This window comes from Symphodus melops (assembly GCF_947650265.1).
Source record: "Symphodus melops genome assembly, chromosome: 23".
In the NCBI taxonomy this organism is placed as follows: domain Eukaryota; kingdom Metazoa; phylum Chordata; class Actinopteri; order Labriformes; family Labridae; genus Symphodus; species Symphodus melops.
The window spans coordinates 1,023,846-1,042,007 of record NC_136713.1 but is presented as its reverse complement, the minus strand read 5'-3'; the positions used below and the strand labels follow the sequence as shown (position 1 = coordinate 1,042,007).

Sequence of the window (18,162 nt, the reverse complement as noted above, 5' to 3'; positions counted from 1 at the left end):
GGGTTTTGAGGGTTTTTAAACCTTTTCTCTCTCTCACACCTCCCCTCCACATGGCTGAGCTGACCTCTGACCTTTACGACCTGAATGGACGTCTGTCTCTTTTCGTTTTTTCTTAAAATCATCCTGAACTCGGAGAGAAAAGTAAAAGTTGACATTGACATGTTTTTAAAACAGACAGAAGGAACATGTCTCTTTCCAAACCTTTATTTCAGCCTCATTGATGTTTCCTTTGTTTTACAGCCAGGTTGAGTTACAAAGAAGAGCAAGAAATAAAAACAACAAAGACCGGTCAGGATGATTCTCAGTAAAAGCCCCTGGGTGACGATCATTGTTCTCAACACGAGTGTCCATCTTCAGACTGTGTTGTGAATTATACCACATTATTGGAGCAAAAAAAGCGAAACACAGATTTTCCATGTTCAAAGAAAACCTGCACGACTCGAAGCGTCAGACGTCAATAGAGTGAGTTTGGTTGGGAGCAATGGTCCAGATCAGCAGAGATGTTAAATTTCTATTCCAGAGTCTGTTGGGCAAAAATCAACTGGAGGGCCACAATTTAGTCAGTCCCCTGAGGCCCCCCTAATGGTCGGGGACCCTAAGCAGTTGCCTGCCTTGCTTGTTGATAAGCAGTCCCTCTGGAGATGTTTTATAAGATGCCGTCCAATAAATAAACATGTTTATCACGACTCTGTGCCGAAGAAGACCAACCATCTGTGTACTAAATATAATAGGAGCCAGAACTGACCCCTGTGGAACAACTTTTGCAATTGAGAGAAACGCAAGTTAATGACTCACGCAAACTTCATTGATCTTTGCCTCCAGTTTTGGAAAGGGCAGGAAACTCCAGTGAGAGAGAGAGGAAGGATATTCAGGAAAGGAGCCGTGAGTCCGACTTCAATCCGGAGTACTGTTTGCATCCAAACTGCTTTTGATCACTATTTTTACAACAACAGATAATATATACATTTTAAATTGTTTAAAATGGTTTTGTCCTTATTTTTCTGGAAGGCTTCTTAAGTCACCCTTTTGGCGGCTTGCAACACCAACATTGGAAACAACTGCTGACCTGTAGACCAAACTTGACCTCCTACAGAGGACACAAAGAGATGGAGGAACGACACTTATCCCAGCAGCCAAACCCAGGATAAAGAGGTTCAGTGAATGTGGTGTTGAAGGTGTGGAGGTGGATCAGTGTGTCAGAGGAGAGCTTATAAAATGACAGCGTGCCGGCGGGACAGTCCACATACACTGCTAGTCTGTCAGAGGCAGAGAACGGGGACACGATTGATGTTCTCATGTTATTGTGAAAGACAGTGTAGGTTCGGTCCGAGTGAAACAGGCTCCAGGAGTGGTCGTTAGCTCCAAATTCACAGTCTTCCCCTTTTCCTTTCCTCCTAATTCCTATGTAACTCACAGATATATGAACATTCCCTGTCCACTCAACCTCCCAGTAACAGCGACCAGTCAGACCATTTCTACACAGCAGCAAAGGCCACTCGTCAAACCTGTCTGGGTGATCGGGGTAAGACTGATCCTCTTCCACACGCATCATCTTCCTGTTGTTGTCAGACAGTTGGATCGTGCTGTTCACTGTGTTTGTGTTGATTTCAAGTTTACAGGAGTCTAATGGAAAAAAAACAAAAAAACAACATGGATATAGTCTTACATTGATCAGTGGGTCATTGATTGACAGTTTGACATCAGAGACTGAATGAATAAAGTCTCAGTAAGCTCTTGATTTTCATACTTACACTTCCTCAGACCTTTTCTCAACCATTTGACTCCAGCAGGCTCCACCCTGGAAGGAAAAGAGGTCACATCCTCTTTCACTGAAATCATGCATATAACCCCAACTGTCCTTTCACACCCGTCTCTTAATGTGAACAAGAGGCATAAAGAAGTAGGTCTCTTTATACCTGAGAGTGTCCAGCTCCCAGAGCGGATCCTCCAGTCCAGCGGACAGTAGCTTCCCTCCCGAGTCTCCTGGGTGGTTGTAGCTCAGGTCCAGCTCTCTCAGGTGGGAGGGGTTGGCACTCAGAGCTGATGCCAGAGAGGCACAGCCTTCCTCTGTGATCAGACAGCTTGACAGACTGGAATCACAGAACGGAAATGATAGCAGACAGGATAGGATCTAGTGGCAGTGCTATAGCAATAATAGCATAATAATAATAATAATAATAATAATAGCAATAATGACTAAGAACCGTAACTTCCTCTGACCTGAGAGTTTCCAGGAAACAGTTTGGACTCCCCAGTCCAGTAGACAGCAGCTTCACTCCTAAGTCCTGCAGGTCATTGTTACTCAGGTCCAACTCTCTGAGACGAGAGGACTGGGAGCTTAGGACTGAGGACAGAGCTTCACAGCTTCTTTCAGTAAGGTTACAGCCACTGAGTCTGGAGAAAAATTGTCGTAAAAACAAAAGTAACAGTGGTGATTATTTTCTTTTCCTGTTGGTAAGGTAGGGTGTATTTAAAATATGTTCTTACAGAGCTTTGTTTGAAGCTTTGATCACAGGCAGCAGCCTCAGAAGAGCCTCCTCTGAAGCAGAGTACTTTTTCAGGTCAAATTCATCCAGATCTTTTTCTGATGACAGTAAGATGAAGACCACAGCCGACCACTGAGCAGGAGACAGCTTCTCTCTGCAGAGTCGCCCTGAGCTGAGGAAGTGTTGGATCTGCTTCACTAGAGAATGGTCATTTAGTTCATTCAGACAGTGGAACAGGTTGATGCTTCTTTCTGGATGAAGGGTCTCTTCACTTTTATCTTTAATATACTGGACTATATCCTGATTGTTTTGCAGGTTTCTTTGGGTTGATGTCAGCAGGCCCCGTAGGAGATCTTGATTGGTCTCCAGTGAAAGTCCCAGGAGGAAGCGCAGGAACAAGTCGAGATGTCCATTTAGACTCTGGCAGACTTTGTCCACAGCACTCTGGTAGAACTGAGTCACCGAGGTTTCATGGGAGGTTGATGGTTCTTCTGATATCAGATTGACTCCAGAGTTGGTGAACGTGAGATGGACATGAAGAGCAGCCAGAAACTCCTGAACGCTCAGATGGACGAAGCAGAACACCTTGCTCTGGTACAGTCCTCTCTCCTCTTTAAAGATCTGTGTGAACACTCCTGAGTACACTGAGGCTTTTTCGATGTCGATGCCACACTCTGTCAGGTCTGACTCATAGAAGATCAGGTTTCCCTTCTGCAGCTGCTCAAAAGCCAGTTTTCCCAGAGACTCAATCATCTTCCTGCTCTCTGGACTCCAGTGTGGATCTGTCTCAGCTCCTCCATCATACTTGATGTTCTTCACTTTGGACTGGACCACCAGAAAGTAGATGTACATCTCAGTCAGGGTCTTGGGCAGCTCTCCTCCCTCTCTGGTCTTCAGCACATCCTCCAGAACTGTAGCAGTGATCCAGCAGAAGACCGGGATGTGGCACATGATGTGGAGGCTTCTGGATGTCTTGATGTGGGAGATGATCCTTCCTGCCTGTTTCTTATCTTTGAATCTCTTCCTGAAGTAAACCTCCTTCTGAGGGTCGTTGAACCCTCTGACCTCTGTCACCATGTCAACACAGTCAGGAGGGATCTGATTGGCTGCTGCAGGTCGTGTGGTTATCCAGAGGCGAGCAGAGGGAAGCAGTTTCCCCCTGATGAGGTTTGTCAGCAGCACATCCACTGAGGTGGACTCTGTGGCATCAGTCAGGGTCTGGTTGTTTTTAAAGTCCAGAGGAAGTCGACACTCATCCAGACCGTCAAAGATGAACACGACCTGGAACTCTTCAGACCTGCAGATTCCTGCTTCTTTGGTTTCAGGAAAGAAGTGATGAACAAGTTCCATCAAGCTGAACTTTTTCTCTTTCAGCACATTCAGCTCTCTGAAAGTGAATGGAAATGTGAAGTGTATGTCCTGGTTGGCTTTGTCTTCAGCCCAGTCCAGAGTGAACTTCTGTGTTAAGACTGTTTTCCCGATGCCAGCCACTCCCTTCGTCATCACTCTTCTGATTGGTCTATCTTTTCCAGCTACAGCTTTAAAGATGTCTTCTTGTCTGATGGTTGTTTCTGCTCTGTCTCGTCTCCTGGATGCTGTTTCAATCTGTCTGACCTCGTGTTCCTCGTTGACCTCTCCAGTCCCTCCCTCTGTGATGAAGAGCTCTGTGTAGATCTCATTCAGAAGGGTTGGGTTTCCTGCTTTAGTAATCCCCTCAAACACACATTGGAATTTGTCCTTCATGTTCGATTTAAGTCTGCGCTGACAATCTGAAGCAGGTCCTGATTAAAGAAACAACAAATAATGCCGGTCGGTGAGTCAGCCCAACATTAAAATCACCAGCACCATCAGTTTGAGATTTTGGAAATGTTCAGGGGAAGGCAATACCTTGAACTCTTTGCCAAGGTATTGCCATCCTAAGTACTGTCCTAAACAATTCCTGAACTATTTTCTGCAATGTGGCAGGACACCCTATCATGCCAAAAGAGTCTACACATCATTCCAAAGTAGGTTTTCCTGGTCTGGAACAATAACTTGTCACACAAGTTTGATCAATCTGGAACAAATAACAATCCGCCATACAAAACGTTGATGGCCTCGAGTCGCGCTTCCAACTACTCTAGGTTTGGGTTTGGTTACATCATGATTACCTGAGGTCTAGGTAACCTTGGTGCCACCATATCCCCAGGACAAAGGCACCCATCAACTCATACGTCTATACAAGGGAAACTGAGCTGCATTGTTCTTTAACTTTTCTAGCTCTAGCTTTTTGCTGCTGTCTCTCTTCTGTGCAAACATTACGGCTAGTCTTTGCTACCAATCTGGACCACTTTGGTTGGAATTCAAAGTTTTTTTGAATTGCTTAATTGAAATATCCCAAAAGACCCGTCATTTCTGAGATGCTCTGACCTTGTCACCAACCATCGCAATCTGGCCATTATCAAAGCTGTTTGGGATTCTTATGCCTTCTCTTATTTCTTGCCTCTGACACAAGGTGTTCAAATCCTGAATCCATTGCAAGTGCCATTTTCATGCAATTACAAATGTCACTCACAACATCAATGCTATCATAGCTAAAGTGTGTATAATATATAAGACAGTTGCATGAATCCTCTTACTGCTCTGCAGACGGTCAGCCAGCTCCTCCTGCTTCATCCTCCTCAGGAAGTCCACTGTGATCTTCAGAAATGCCTTCCTGCTGCTCCTCCATTGTTCTCTGCCCTCACCATATAACACCTCCTTTCCCTCCCTCTGACTCTCTGAGTATTCTGAAGTCAGAACCTTCTGGATCCTTTTTAGTTCGTTCTTCACAAAAGCGGCTATGTTCTCCTCCAGCAGCTGCAGGAGAACGTTTTCAGAGGGACAAAGTAAGACTCAAACCAGGGAAGGAAAAATTAGACCTGCGTTGGACGGACCGACAATCCTCTGGTCTTAAAGGTGCAGTAATGAGATTATTGTTAAGTAAAGGTAGTAGTTGAATGTACAGACCTTAAATAAGGGGTCCAGGTGTGTCTGATGCTCCTGGGTGGACTGATCAATGGGAACCTCTGAGCTCTGCTGGTGGACTCTGTGGAGGAATCCTGAAGAATGAACTCCCAAATAGACAGTAATGGTTTCTGAGGTAAAAGGATCCATTTAAGAATTTCATTTGAGTTTTCAGCTCTGTGATTAAAGTGTCAGTTGTTCTGATGATCGCACAGGAAAGTCTGCATTTCTTTACAGTTTACAGATTACTGTGCTGGTTCATTAGCTTATTTGACTGATTGAGTCCAGCTCAATCACCATCACCACTACCCCAACAACACTAACTACATAAAACCTGGAAACATCAGAGCAAACCACAGCTCTTCAGCAGGGACAGATTATGAATTCTCATTGGACGTTAATCTTATTTTCTGAATTACTGTACCTCTCGGCAGAGGAGATTTTCTGCTGTTTAAAGTCAATGAAGCGATCAGTTGACCGGTCGCTCTTCAAGGACAAACAGCTGTGTTCAGGTCCAGAATAATCGAGTGCTGCTCCCTCATGGATGCTGTTAGATAAAGAGATAAACACCAGCTGAACTTCAGAACAAGCAAACATTCTCCGAGAGGTTAGAGGTTAACTTAACCTCACATACCTCTCTGCAGAAGACGTTTTCTGCTGTTTAAAGTCAATGAAGCGATCAGTTGACCGGGCGCTCTTCAAGGACACACAGCTGGGTTTAGGTTCAGGTTCAGGTCCAGCAGAGTCTGGTCTTTAATAGAACACAAACAGAGCTCAGAGTGAGAATTATGATGGAGCAGTGATTTGAATCACGAGCAGGTAAAGGTCCAGGTCTCACCTGTGAGCTTCATGTTCCTCACACAGACGTGTTTTATAGGTAGCGGCTCCCTCCTCTTCCTCCTCGTCTCGGTGCTCACACCGATTCATTTTGCTGGTTCAGCTCGCACACCTACTCTAACCTGCAGAGGAAACACAAACACCACACATCAGTCGGTTATATTCAGTCAGACCGGAAGATGATATCAGCAGCTGAAATTCTCCTACCAGTCTTCTGGATGGTGACAAGGTCTCCCTGTTGCTCATTGAAGCTTCCATTAATATTCTAGTTTATTTCTGAGACTATAGGCACCACGAGCAGGCCTGCATTCTGGGAACGTAATGTTCTTGTCGGATAGTACAGTACATAGTAAGGGTATTTTATCAGGTATTTGGACAATCTGGGAATCAATTCCTTACCAATAGATTTCTTCATAAACGTGTTCATAAAGGTGTCTTATAACACGTAAAAAAACATTTAAATCCAACTCCCATAGGAAAATCCGTGAGAGCGGCTCAAAGTCGGGGTACCTGGAATAGTTCTTTATTGGTACTATATACTTATTGGTGAAAACTTGAAAATATTAACCTTTGCTTTTGGTAGCTTGTGAGGGGTCAAACTAGGGGTTCTTTAGGATTCTGAATCCATTGCAAACATTTGTTTTCCAAAAAATCCACTCCTTGGTGGAGAAATGGCCACGCCCACTTTTACATGTAAATTTACAGTAGCTCTATATGTTGATTTTAATATCTTGAATACTAGTTAAAAATATACTGCACCACATTGCTTCATGTACTAGGGGTCCAGGTCTGAGCTTTCTTCACACTCTACTGTTCTTAAAGTGGGGACTGAGACCCCCTGGGGGCTTGTGAGACACTGAGAGGGGGGTCGCAAGATGCTTTACATCACCAAATACAAAAGTTGAATGATCTAAAATTTCATATCTTACCCATCATGGTGGAAAAAACCCCATTCAAATATTAGTTGAATTTTAACTAATGGTTCAAAAATGGTTAACAGGGGCAATATAATTTCTGCTTCCCATAAGTGAAACAATGCAGGTGTCTGCTGCTCCCTATGAATGACATTTGACACCTACATAATCTGAGCGTCTGTTAAGGAAATTGTGAATGTCCACACAGTCTTACTGTTTATACATTATATTATTATACAGCATTTCTTACATTACTCTGCTGAAATAGAGACAGTGGGGTTCCCCGGTCTCTAGCACAGTTATTGTGGGGGTCCAAAGCTGAAATGTATGGTAACCTCTGCTCTACATCATCATTGATACAGTTCTTGCACACTGTACCTTTACCATTTCTGCATGCCAAGATACATTCAACACCTTTCTCCATACAATTAAAGCTCCTCAGGAGCCATTGGGTCCTGTGTTTGAACCAACCATAAACTCCTCCCACCCATCAATAGTCACTGAGGTTCAAAAGACTCTGCTAATCCTTCCAGTCCCAGGTTTTGATATAGGCCTGGTAAGGTTGCTTTGCGGCTTCACCCTCTATCTGTTGGAGGTACAGTTTCAACCCCGCGACCCCCCTCTCAGTGTCTCACAAGCCCCCAGGGGGTCTCAGTCCCCACTTTAAGAACAGTAGAGTGTGAAGAAAGCTCAGACCTGGACCCCTAATACATTAAGCAATGTGGTGTAGTATATTTTTTAACTAGTATTCGAGTATTAAAATCAACATATAGAGCTACTGTAAATTTACATGTAAAAGTGGGCGTGGCCATTTCTCCACCAAGGAATGGATTTTTTGGAAAACAAATGTTTGCAATGGATTCAGAATCCTAAAGAACCCCTAGTTTGACCCCTCACAAGCTACCAAAAGCAAAGGTTAACATTTTCAAGTTTTCACCAATAAGTATATCGTACCAATAAAGTACTATTCCAGGTACCCCGACTTTGAGCCGCTCTCACGGATTTTCCTATGGGAGTTGGATTTAAATGTTTTTTTATGTGTTATAAGACACCTTTATGAACATGTTTGTGAAGAAATCTATTGGTAAGGAATTTATTCCCAGATTTTTGCAATATGCCCTTACTAACAATTAACTCTTTAAGATACGATGGTGTCTGACCGTTTAGAGCTTTGTAGGTGAGCAGAATGATTTTAAATTCTATTCTAGATTTTATAGGGAGCCAATGGAGAGAAGCCAATACAGGAGTAATGTGGTCCCTTTTCCTAGTTCTAGTAAGAACACGAGCTGCAGCGTTTTGGACGAGTTGGAGGGTCTTTAGAGATTTACCATAGCACCCTGCTAAAATAGAATTACAGTAATCCAACCTGGAGGTAACAAATGCATGAACTAATTTTTCAGCATCATTTTGTGACAGGATCTGTCTGATCTTAGAGATATTACCAAGGTGAAAATAAGCTGTCCTTGAAATTTGTTTTATGAGAGTTAAAGGATATATCTTGGTCAAATAAAACTCGTAGAATCCTAACAGTGTTGTTAGATGTCACACATTTCCACTCTAAATGTATCAACAGATGCCACTAAAGCCTTTAAATACTTACATTTCACAGGAGAAAAATGATCAAGGATTAATTGATTGAAGGCATAATGTGCAATAAATGATAACAGACAGAATCTCTTTAGGTACTCAACAAGCTGCTGGGCAGATTAATTCACACAGAACACAATTTGTCAAACAGTATTTTTTACGACTCGTTCCAGTAATAATTTAAAAGTTTTGTTATTTCATTGTCCTTTTCAAAACTAGTTTAAAAGTATTCATGAACAATCATAATCGTAAGGAGCACATTAGGGCCACATTAGGGATTAAAAATATGAGATTTGGGGTTCAATTTCTTTGTTTAACTAGAATAAAGTCGTGATTTTAGCTATTTTGGACAAGCAGCTGCTGCCATTTTGAAACGTGGACTCATACTTAAATCCAAAATGTTTCATTTTGTCATCTGTAACACAGACTCAGTGAGTCTCAGAGAGTCTGTGTTACAAAGCAGCTCCTTTGAAACAACAATTTGAGGTGTCTAAATATCAGATTTCACACTACACTGTTTCAGCATCACAAGAACCACACTGACCTGGAGGAAACTCGTCTTTTTAGTGGCAGAGGAAATGTCTTTATTCCACTTTCATCAGCCGTTTGTCTGCCCTTTCTTAATAATCTAAAAGTACTATGTTATTTATCTTATTTACATGACGTGTTGAGATTTCGGTCTCTGTGGTCGCGTGTTTTCAATTCTTCTCTTCCTCTATCTCGCGTGACGGAGTTCCTGCCCCCCGATGCGCGCACACATACACGGAGAGACTGAAGCGCCATAAATGGACTGTGAAAAACAAGCACACCCACCAGCGGACGAAGAGCGCGCCTCGGAAAATATGTCTCGTCAACCAGCTGCAATGCCGAGTTTTTTTTTTTTTTTAAACTTAGCGAAACAATCTTGAATCGATTTACGGCTTTTATCTCATAATTATAGACAATTATTTAACGTGGGTCACACATTTGTGCCACTGCTTTTTCTCCATCTTCTATTCTTCATGTGCTGTTTCAAAGTCCTCTGGATCAGTTAATTTTTAATTTATCCCTGCTCTCTCATCATAAACTGACAATCATCTGACTCAATTTCTGCATCCTTTTCTCCGTTTCTTCAATTATCGGCAGATTGTTGTCAGTTCTACCCTCCTTAATCTACCTACAGCTTGTGTTAACCAAGAAAACGTACTTAAGATGTGAAATTACCTTCAGCTGGAGCGAAATGGAGAGAACAAAGGTCATCAAGTGATCCTGCACACAGGAACAGAACTCAACCAGACACAACCAGCTCTGCATTAATCATTAATCTGTCAGTGATGCATTATTTTAGAGACGCTGTTAGCAGGAGCTGCATGAAGTTCAAAATAATAATACTTTATTTGTATAGCACTTTTCTATACAAGTCACAAAGTGCTTTATACAACAGACAATAAAAGCAGAGAGACAATAAAGTAAACCAACCGACAATAAAATCTGACAGATAAAGTAAAAATAAAATCACAGAGTAAAAGCCTTTTTGTAAAATAATGTCTCAAGAAGAGATGTCAAACAAGGGACTGACTCTGGGTGCTCTGACAGCAGAGGTCCTGTCCCCTTTAGTTTTTAGCCTGGACTTTGGAAAAAGGCAAGAAGTTGAACATAGAGTTAGCAGCATCTTCCTACAAAATAAAATACAGAGTCAAGGTCTCTGCAACTCTGACTGGACTTTACTGTTCTGGTTTATTTTGGTTGACATGGAACAGCCAATGACAGCGCAGCAGGTGCATTTAGGAGTGGATACAATGTAGTTATTGGAGGCTTTTCAAACTGCTGAAAAAGATTGTCCTATAAAGAACACAAAGACACTGAGGAACCAGGGCTGGCCCAGGACCAGAACCCGACCCCAGGATAAAGAGGTTCAGTGAATGTGGTGTTGAAGGTGTACAGGTGGATCAGTGTGTCGGGGGAGACTTTGAAGAAAGACAGAGTACCAGCAGGACAGTCCACATATACTCCCACTCTGTGAGACGGGGAGGACGATGAGGAAGAGGGAGAGAGAGATGTTTTTCTGTTATTGTGCCAAACAGAGTAGCAACCATCGGAGCAGCTCAAAGTCCAGGACAGATCAGTGGCTCCAAACAAACACTCTTCACTCTTTCCCCTCCTGCGGATTCGTCTGTAAGACATGCATATCTTAACTCCGCCCCTCCACTCCGCCTCCCAGTAACAACAACCAGTCAGACCTTCTCTACACAGCAGCTGGAAACACCAGAAGTCAAACCTGTCTGGATGATCAGGATATGACTGGTTCTCTTTCACAAGTGTAAACCTCCTGTTGTCGTCAGACATTTTGATCCTCCTGTTTACGGAGTTTGTGTCAACTGTGAGCTCGCAGGAATCTGGTGGAGAGAACAAGAAAAAAACGCAGCAGTCATACATCCATATTCTGGTTATTGACTTGTTTGAAATACATCCAGAGATATGAATGAATGAAGCAAACTCGAAACCTACTTACACTTCTTCAGACCTGGCCTTAAACACTGGACTCCACCAGGCTCCAACCTGAGAGGATAAAATGGGGCAGATCATCAAATTCTGCTTAAACAGGATCAACGTGTGACATAAACAAACCCCAGATATGAAGAGAAAAGCTATGAAGGTACAAAGTTGGTTGCATGCATGGACACCTAAGACCATTTTCTGCCTCAGATAAATTCTAAATGTCCCTTCACTTAATGACTTAATGTTGCCTCAGATTTATTTGTTTTGCATCAACGACGAGATGAAACCTAATTTTGTTGCTCTACACCTGGCCTTTTTCTTACCCAAGAGTGTCAAGACCACATTGTGGATCCTCCAGTCTAGCAGAAAGCAGCTTGATCCCTGACCTTCCTGGATGGTTGTAGCTCAGGTCCAGCTCTCTGAGATGGGAGGGGTTGAAGCTCAGAGCTGAAGCCAGAGAAGCACAGCCTTCCTCAGTGACCAGACAGCCTGACAGCCTGAAAGCACAAAACAACACACTCTGAAAAATCATTGTCACTGTGTGTCACATTCCCTATTCAAAATCTTGTTTAAACTTCAGTGACATTGTCGTGTAGGAGAATAGAGTCATATAAAACGAGCCCCTGACCTTAGAGTTTCCAGAGTACAATCCGGACTTTGTAGTCCAGCAGACAGAATCTTCACCCCTGAATCCAGCAGGTTGTTGTTACCCAGGTGCAGCTCCCTCAGATTAGAGGACTTTGATTTGAGAACCGAGGCCAGTGCATCACAGCTTCTCCCTGAGAGGTTACAGCCATTCAGCCTGTCAAGAAAGCAATTTAAATAATAACAAACATTTTAATATGAACAACAAATACACAGGTATCGATTTGAATTCCACAAACTGTTTTTTGGGGGGGCAATTGAAGTTTCAAGAACAAGAGGAAGCACCTGTAAGTCTTTGGATGCGGTACAGTGCTGGATTGTTTGAGGAGAATTCACACACAAGCTAGGCTAGATATTTTACATTGTTAGCAAAGCTTGCACATGCAAAAGAGTTGAGAATCAGATTCTGATGCTTCTAGACACCTCTCTCTGGAGGGACTGTGAAAAAATGACACAGAAGGCCTATAACAAGAAGGGTCAAACTAATAGGATCTGCACCCATCTCAAATCATCTGACAGAGTTAGAGGGATTTAAGCCTTAAAATTAGTAGGTAAAGAACACCTCAGCCAAGGTTATTATTTAAATTGGAAACACTGCTTACCCAAGCGTTTCCAGTGCACAGTTTGGGCTCTCTAATGCAACAGACAACATATTAACACCTGCATCCTGCAGGTCGTTGTTACTCAGGTCCAACTCTCTCAGACTGGAAGACTTGGAGCTGAGGACTGAAGACAGAGCTTCACAGCTTCTTTCAGAGAGGTTACAGTCTCTTAGTCTGGAGGGATGAAATGAGGTTAAGGAGTAAGTATACCTTCTGATCTGCTGGAAATAGGATTTTCAGTATGTAATGTTTTGCAGCTTACAGAGCTTTGTTGGAGGCTTTGATCACTGGCAGCAGCCTCAGAAGAGCCTCCTCTGAAGCAGAGTATTTCTTCAGGTCAAATTCATCCAGATCTTTTTCTGAAGACAGCAAGATGAAGGCCAGAGCTGACCACTGAGCAGGAGACAGCTTCTCTTTACAAAGCTTTCCTGAGCTGAGGAAGTGTTGGATCTGCTTCACCAGAGAATGGTCATTCAGTTCATTCAGACAGTGGAACAGGTTGATGCTTCTTTCTGGATGAAGGGTCTCTCCAATTTTCTCCTTGATGTGCTGGACAACATCCTGAATACTCTGTGATAGTCTCTGTGATACCACCGGCAGGTTGAGGAGAGCTTGGTTGGTCTGCATTGACAGACCCAGGAGGAAGCGCAGGAACAAGTCCAGGTGCCCATTTGTGCTTTCTAAGGCCTTGTCCACAGCACTCTGGTAGAACTGAGTCTCCGAGGTTTCATGGGAGGTTGATGGTTCTTCAGACATCAGATTGACTCCAGAGTTGATGAAGGTCAGATGGACATGAAGAGCAGCCAGAAACTCCTGAACGCTCAGATGGATGAAGCAGAACACCTTGTCCTGGTACAGTCCTCTCTCTTCTTTAAAGATCTGTGTGAACACTCCTGAGTACAGTGATGCTGCTCCGACATCGATGCCACACTCTGTCAGGTCAGATTCATAGAAGATCATATTTCCCTTCTGCAGCTGTTCGAAGGCCAGTTTTCCCAGAGACTTCATCATTTCACTCCATACCATTTCTCCATCAGTCTCATCTTCTCCATCATACTTGATGCTTCTCCGTTTGGACTGGACCACCAGGAGGAAAATGTACATCTCAGTCAGGGTCTTGGGCATCTCTCCTTTCTCTCTGGTCTTCAGCACATCCTCCAGAACTGTAGCAGTGATCCAGCAGAAGACTGGGATGTGGCACATGATGTGGAGGCTTCTGGATGTCTTGATGTGGGAGATGATCCTTCCTGCCTGTTTCTTATCTCTGAATCTCTTCCTGAAGTACTCGTCCTTCTGAGGGTCGTTGAACCCTCTGACCTCTGTCACCATGTCAACACACTCAGGAGGGATCTGATTGGCAGCTGCAGGTCGTGTGGTTATCCAGAGGCGAGCAGAGGGAAGCAGTTTCCCCCTGATGAGGTTTGTCAGCAGCACATCCACTGAGGTGGACTCTGTGACATCAGTCAGGGTCTGGTTGTTTTTAAAGTCCAGAGGAAGTCGACACTCATCCAGACCGTCAAAGATGAACACCACCTGGAACTCTTCAGACCTGCAGATTCCTGCTTCTTTGGTTTCAGGAAAGAAGTGATGAACAAGTTCCACCAAGCTGAACTTTTTCTCTTTCAGCACATTCAGCTCTCTGAAAGTGAATGGAAATGTGAAGTGTATGTCCTGGTTGGCTTTGTCTTCAGCCCAGTCCAGAGTGAACTTCTGTGTTAAGACTGTTTTCCCGATGCCAGCCACTCCCTTTGTCATCACTCTTCTGATTGGTTCATCTCTTCCAGGTGAGGCTTTAAAGATGTCTTCTTGTCTGATGGTTGTTTCTGCTCTGTCTGGTCTCCTGGATGCTGTTTCAATCTGTCTGACCTCGTGTTCCTCGTTGACCTCTCCAGTCCCTCCCTCTGTGATGAAGAGCTCTGTGTAGATCTGGTTCAGAAGGGTTGGGTTTCCTGCTTTAGTAATCCCCTCAAACACACACTGGAACTTCTCCTTCAGGTTAGATTTAAGTCTGCGCTGACAATCTGAAGCAGGAGGTCCTAAACGTTCAACTAAGACAAGAAACAGTAGTTTACGATTTAATTTCAACCAATGATCATCATATTAATATCATTGTCATTCACTGACAATGATGGTGGCTCTTTTAATTTATATGGTAAATCTTTAAAGAAATCCTCTTACTGCTCTGCAGACGGTCAGCCAGCTCCTCCTGCTTCATTCTCCTCAGGAAGTCCACTATGATTTTCAGAAATGCCTTCCTGCTCCCTCTTTTCTCTTTATCATCACCATTCAACTCCTCATCCTGTCTTGGGTGACCAGAAATCAGACGCTTGTAACTCATCCTGAGCTCCTGCTTGACAAAAGTGAGGATTTCCTCCTCCAGCAGCTAGAAGATAATCAATACTATTAACACAAAATATGGCACCAAACATCAGTTCCAGGTGTAAAGACAGAAAATCCACTGGTTTAAAGTGCAGCATGAAGATGTACAGACCATAAATATGGAGTCCAGGTGAGTTTCATGCTGCGCAGACTGAATGTTGGGAACATCTGAGATCTCCAGGTCGACTCTGTGGAGGAATCAGCATAATTAAATCAGATAGTTTGCCCCTATAAAAAAAGTGTTTCTCTAACTCTTTACATGTCCATATGGGAAATATGAACGTATAAAGATTGTAATATTCGTCATTGTTTAAAAGAAGAATGTGCGACAAGTTAACCCTGAACATATCCTGAATCCAGTCTCTCTTCTGTGTAAATGTGTCTCTGAGTCCTGACTGTCTACACTGAGGGAGAAGCTGGAGTCCTGCTGGCTGTGTTGTTGTTAGAGCTGTGTTTACATGGACGGGACGGCCGGCTCCTCCCCTTGTGTATAAAAGCTGTTTTAGTCAAGAAGAAGAAGAACATACTCACTGTTTATTTGGATGAACAGGTTTTAGGTCACGCTCATTTCTGTGTCAGTTTACATGACGCTACCAGCTAGCTATAGAGCGCTAACATTAGCATGCTAACACAAACAATGCAGGACAGAGGTGACTGCAGCTCGAGCCAAGGGCAGATCTGTCCGCCACTTTAGCTCAACTCCTTCGTTCAAACTGGAGTGGAGAGGGGGTTGTAGGTGTGTCGCTGGAGGCTTCAGTAAGGAGGGGGTGTGGCCAAACAGCAGTTTGTACGGACGCCATCTGCTGGGTCAAAAAGTCACACATCCTTCCTTTAAACACCGAGAGCATCTTACCTTTCTCTCTCTGTGTGTTTTTTCGATGGATGTTTGAAGTCAACATAGTGCTGCTTTGAAGTTTCACTCTTAAAGGACATACAGCTGGGTTCAGGTCTGGGTCCAGCAGAGTCTGGGCTCTCTTGAATCCTGTTAGAGAGGAAGAGCAGCAGGGAGGGAAATTCAGTGATAAATAAGAACATTTTGTATCATCACAGCAACAACACGTTTAACGCAGAGGGAGACGTACTTCTCTTTTCCTCGGCTTTTGCTTTTTTTGGAGCAACGTTCTCGTTCAAACTCGTAAAAGTTTTCCTTTGACGAGTCGCTCTTGAAGGACACACAGCTGGGTTCAGGTCCAGCAGAGTCCGGTCTGTAACAGAACACACACACACAGAGCTCAGAGTGAGAGAATAGTGATGGAGGAGTGATTTGAATCAGGAGCAGGTAAAGATCCAGGCCTCACCTGTGAGCTTCATGTTCCTCACACAAACAGGGCCGGGCTCCTTCCTCCTCCTTGTCTCGGTGCTCACACCGATTCATGCTGCTGGTTCAGCTCACTCACACACACACTCTGACCTGCAGAGGAAACACACATGATGTTATTGGCTTTTATGTCAGATTAATTTTGCACATAGCAGTTGTTCTAATCAGTCCACTAGATGGCGATGGTGAATCAAAAAAAAATCTAATGTTAGAAGGAGGACATACTGGCTGTTGCATTGTTGTCAGAGAAGCTTCAACACAGCATGTTTCCTTCATGTCGGATAACAGAGGAACAGAGCGTCATCGTCTCACTCTCTACATGTCGGTCCTTTAAATTTGTCCAAATTTATCACTAAATAATTTCCCCAAGGAACATAAATCTAAACTATCCGTCTGATTTGTTAAAAAAGTCTGTAAACAAGAAATAAAGAACCTGGAAAATTAGAAAGACACAACATCAGTGTGCAAACTTTTTAAAAACTCTAAAATGAAACAAAATTTTATGGGGGTAGACTTTGAGCAAAACATTTAAAAATGTGCTTCTCACTTTGTGTCTGTTGTGTGTGCGCATACAGAGTTCTGTGTGTGTGTGTGTGTGTGTGTAAATGGCTACAATTCTAGCCCCATAATATTTAGTGCAAATATTCAGAGCAATAAAGGAAAGGTGAAATGAGTGAGGATAAATAAAAACTTACAGTTGGTTCAAAGAGTGTAGATGTAGTAGAGATGACTCTCGCTGACGCACTAAAAACCAGAACTGATTACAGGAAACAGCACCTGACTGAGGAGCTCCACCCTCTAACTGTATCCAGAAAAACAAGTTAAGACATGTTAAGTTAAGCTCACATGATGAATAAACTGCAAATGACTGTTATTTAGTTGTAGTAGTTATGTAGTGCAAATTATAACAGCCGCTTGTATTGAGAGCTCAATTGAGAGCTCACTTTAACTTCGTGTTTTAATCTGCACTCTGTTTATATTGTTAATACTGTAATTTATCTACCTCATAGTAATTCATCCACATTCTACCTCAAAGCGAAACACTCACAAGTGCCTTGTCTGTCGATTGTCTGTTGTTCGTTATTTGTTGTCCAAATGTCTTTAGTTAAGTTATTTGTTGTACAGTATTGCTAGTTTTTTCTTTAGTGCTCTTTTATGCACTGCAGGTTTGCACTGGGGGGGGGAATGCAATTTCATCTGTGCTGTATGTTTAACATGGAGCATATTTGACAAATAAAGAACCTTGAACCTCAAAGAACAGAAAATTGGTATTTTACCTTTCTCGTCTGGAGACGTTGGAATGAGAAATAAAATCTGCATCATTCAGGATCTGAAAGTGAAAATTAGCCCAGGAGGTTTTAACCATCGTGCGTGTGTGAGTGTGAGTGTGTGTGACTCTGAACCCCGCCTGTTTCTGAGAACATGAATGGAGCTCAAAGCTTCAATGAGCAGTTTCAGTTTCAACATGACGCTTCACTTTACCTTCATAAACAGATCATTTTAATATCTGAGCTGGGCCGTGTCCAGGCTCAAGTGACTGGGGGGTGATTGGGACCACTGATGGGTTTGAGTACACAAACAGGAAAGACCTAAAGAATTGTTCTTTGAGTTGGCCAATCAGATTTCAAGGTCACTCTTGACCATCTCTTTGGACACGCCCCCATCTCTGAGAACAAAGTTCATCTTAAAAAAAAAGGACCTTTCATCATTTATAAACTCTGCTGACAGCAGGTCTGACACATCAAGTCTGTAAGAATGACACACTTCCTGTCAGGCGGAAAACACCACAAACAAACCCGCAGTCTGAGACAGCACGCTGCTGTGTTCAAAGAGATCTGATATGATCTCCTTAACAGTTAAAATACAAAAAACTTTAATTTAGTTTATTATTTATTGAAGGCTTATAAACACATACAATCTGTGCGGTCTTC

The 18,162-nt window shown here is 43.1% G+C and overlaps 3 protein-coding genes and 1 long non-coding RNA gene across 4 annotated transcripts in view; all 4 read right to left on the bottom strand.

The window, feature by feature from the left end:
- The window catches only part of LOC306818792 (uncharacterized protein), a 28,268-nt gene continuing 10,106 nt past the window's right edge, over positions 1-18,162 (bottom strand). Inside the window, 11 exon segments of the mRNA XM_079336510.1 lie at positions 1-1,623; positions 1,752-1,798; positions 1,917-2,090; positions 2,221-2,394; positions 11,611-11,823; positions 11,825-11,840; positions 11,905-12,089; positions 12,535-12,708; positions 12,797-14,555; positions 14,818-14,917; positions 15,026-15,101. Of these exon segments, the coding sequence (XP_079192636.1) occupies positions 1,088-1,623; positions 1,752-1,798; positions 1,917-2,090; positions 2,221-2,394; positions 11,611-11,823; positions 11,825-11,840; positions 11,905-12,089; positions 12,535-12,708; positions 12,797-14,555; positions 14,818-14,917; positions 15,026-15,101 (3,454 nt within the window). The 3' untranslated portion in view covers positions 1-1,087.
- LOC306818945 (NLR family CARD domain-containing protein 3-like) lies at positions 2,444-9,501 on the bottom strand. Its single transcript, XM_079336691.1, has 7 exons — positions 9,354-9,501; positions 6,310-6,430; positions 6,106-6,222; positions 5,896-6,018; positions 5,475-5,553; positions 5,105-5,324; positions 2,444-4,267 (listed from the first exon to the last, which is right to left on the bottom strand). Exons 2-7 carry the CDS (start codon positions 6,396-6,398, stop codon positions 2,484-2,486), a joined length of 2,412 nt encoding a protein of 803 aa, XP_079192817.1. The 5' UTR covers positions 6,399-6,430; positions 9,354-9,501; the 3' UTR covers positions 2,444-2,483.
- On the bottom strand, positions 10,631-11,361 carry LOC306818971 (stonustoxin subunit alpha-like; the record flags this gene model as incomplete). The annotated part of the gene is made up of 2 exons (XM_079336734.1): positions 10,631-11,184; positions 11,301-11,361. Coding segments are annotated over 2 exons (615 nt in total), but the record flags the coding sequence as incomplete, so codon positions are not given.
- On the bottom strand, positions 15,794-16,318 carry LOC306818989. The gene is made up of 3 exons (XR_013778455.1): positions 16,212-16,318; positions 15,996-16,118; positions 15,794-15,895 (listed from the first exon to the last, which is right to left on the bottom strand). It is a non-coding gene; the product is annotated as an uncharacterized lncRNA (long non-coding RNA).

Excerpts from the sequence above, each read along its gene's own strand:
- LOC306818945 (XM_079336691.1), bottom strand. The coding sequence starts at position 6,398 with ATGAATCGGTGTGAGCACCGAGACGAGGAGGAAGAGGAGGGAGCCGCT. Across the intron at positions 6,223-6,309 it reads GAGGAACATGAAGCTCACAG|ACCAGACTCTGCTGGACCTG; the intron begins GTGAGACCTGGA and ends GTTCTATTAAAG. Across the intron at positions 5,554-5,895 it reads AAAATCTCCTCTGCCGAGAG|AGTCCACCAGCAGAGCTCAG; the intron begins GTACAGTAATTC and ends ATTCCTCCACAG.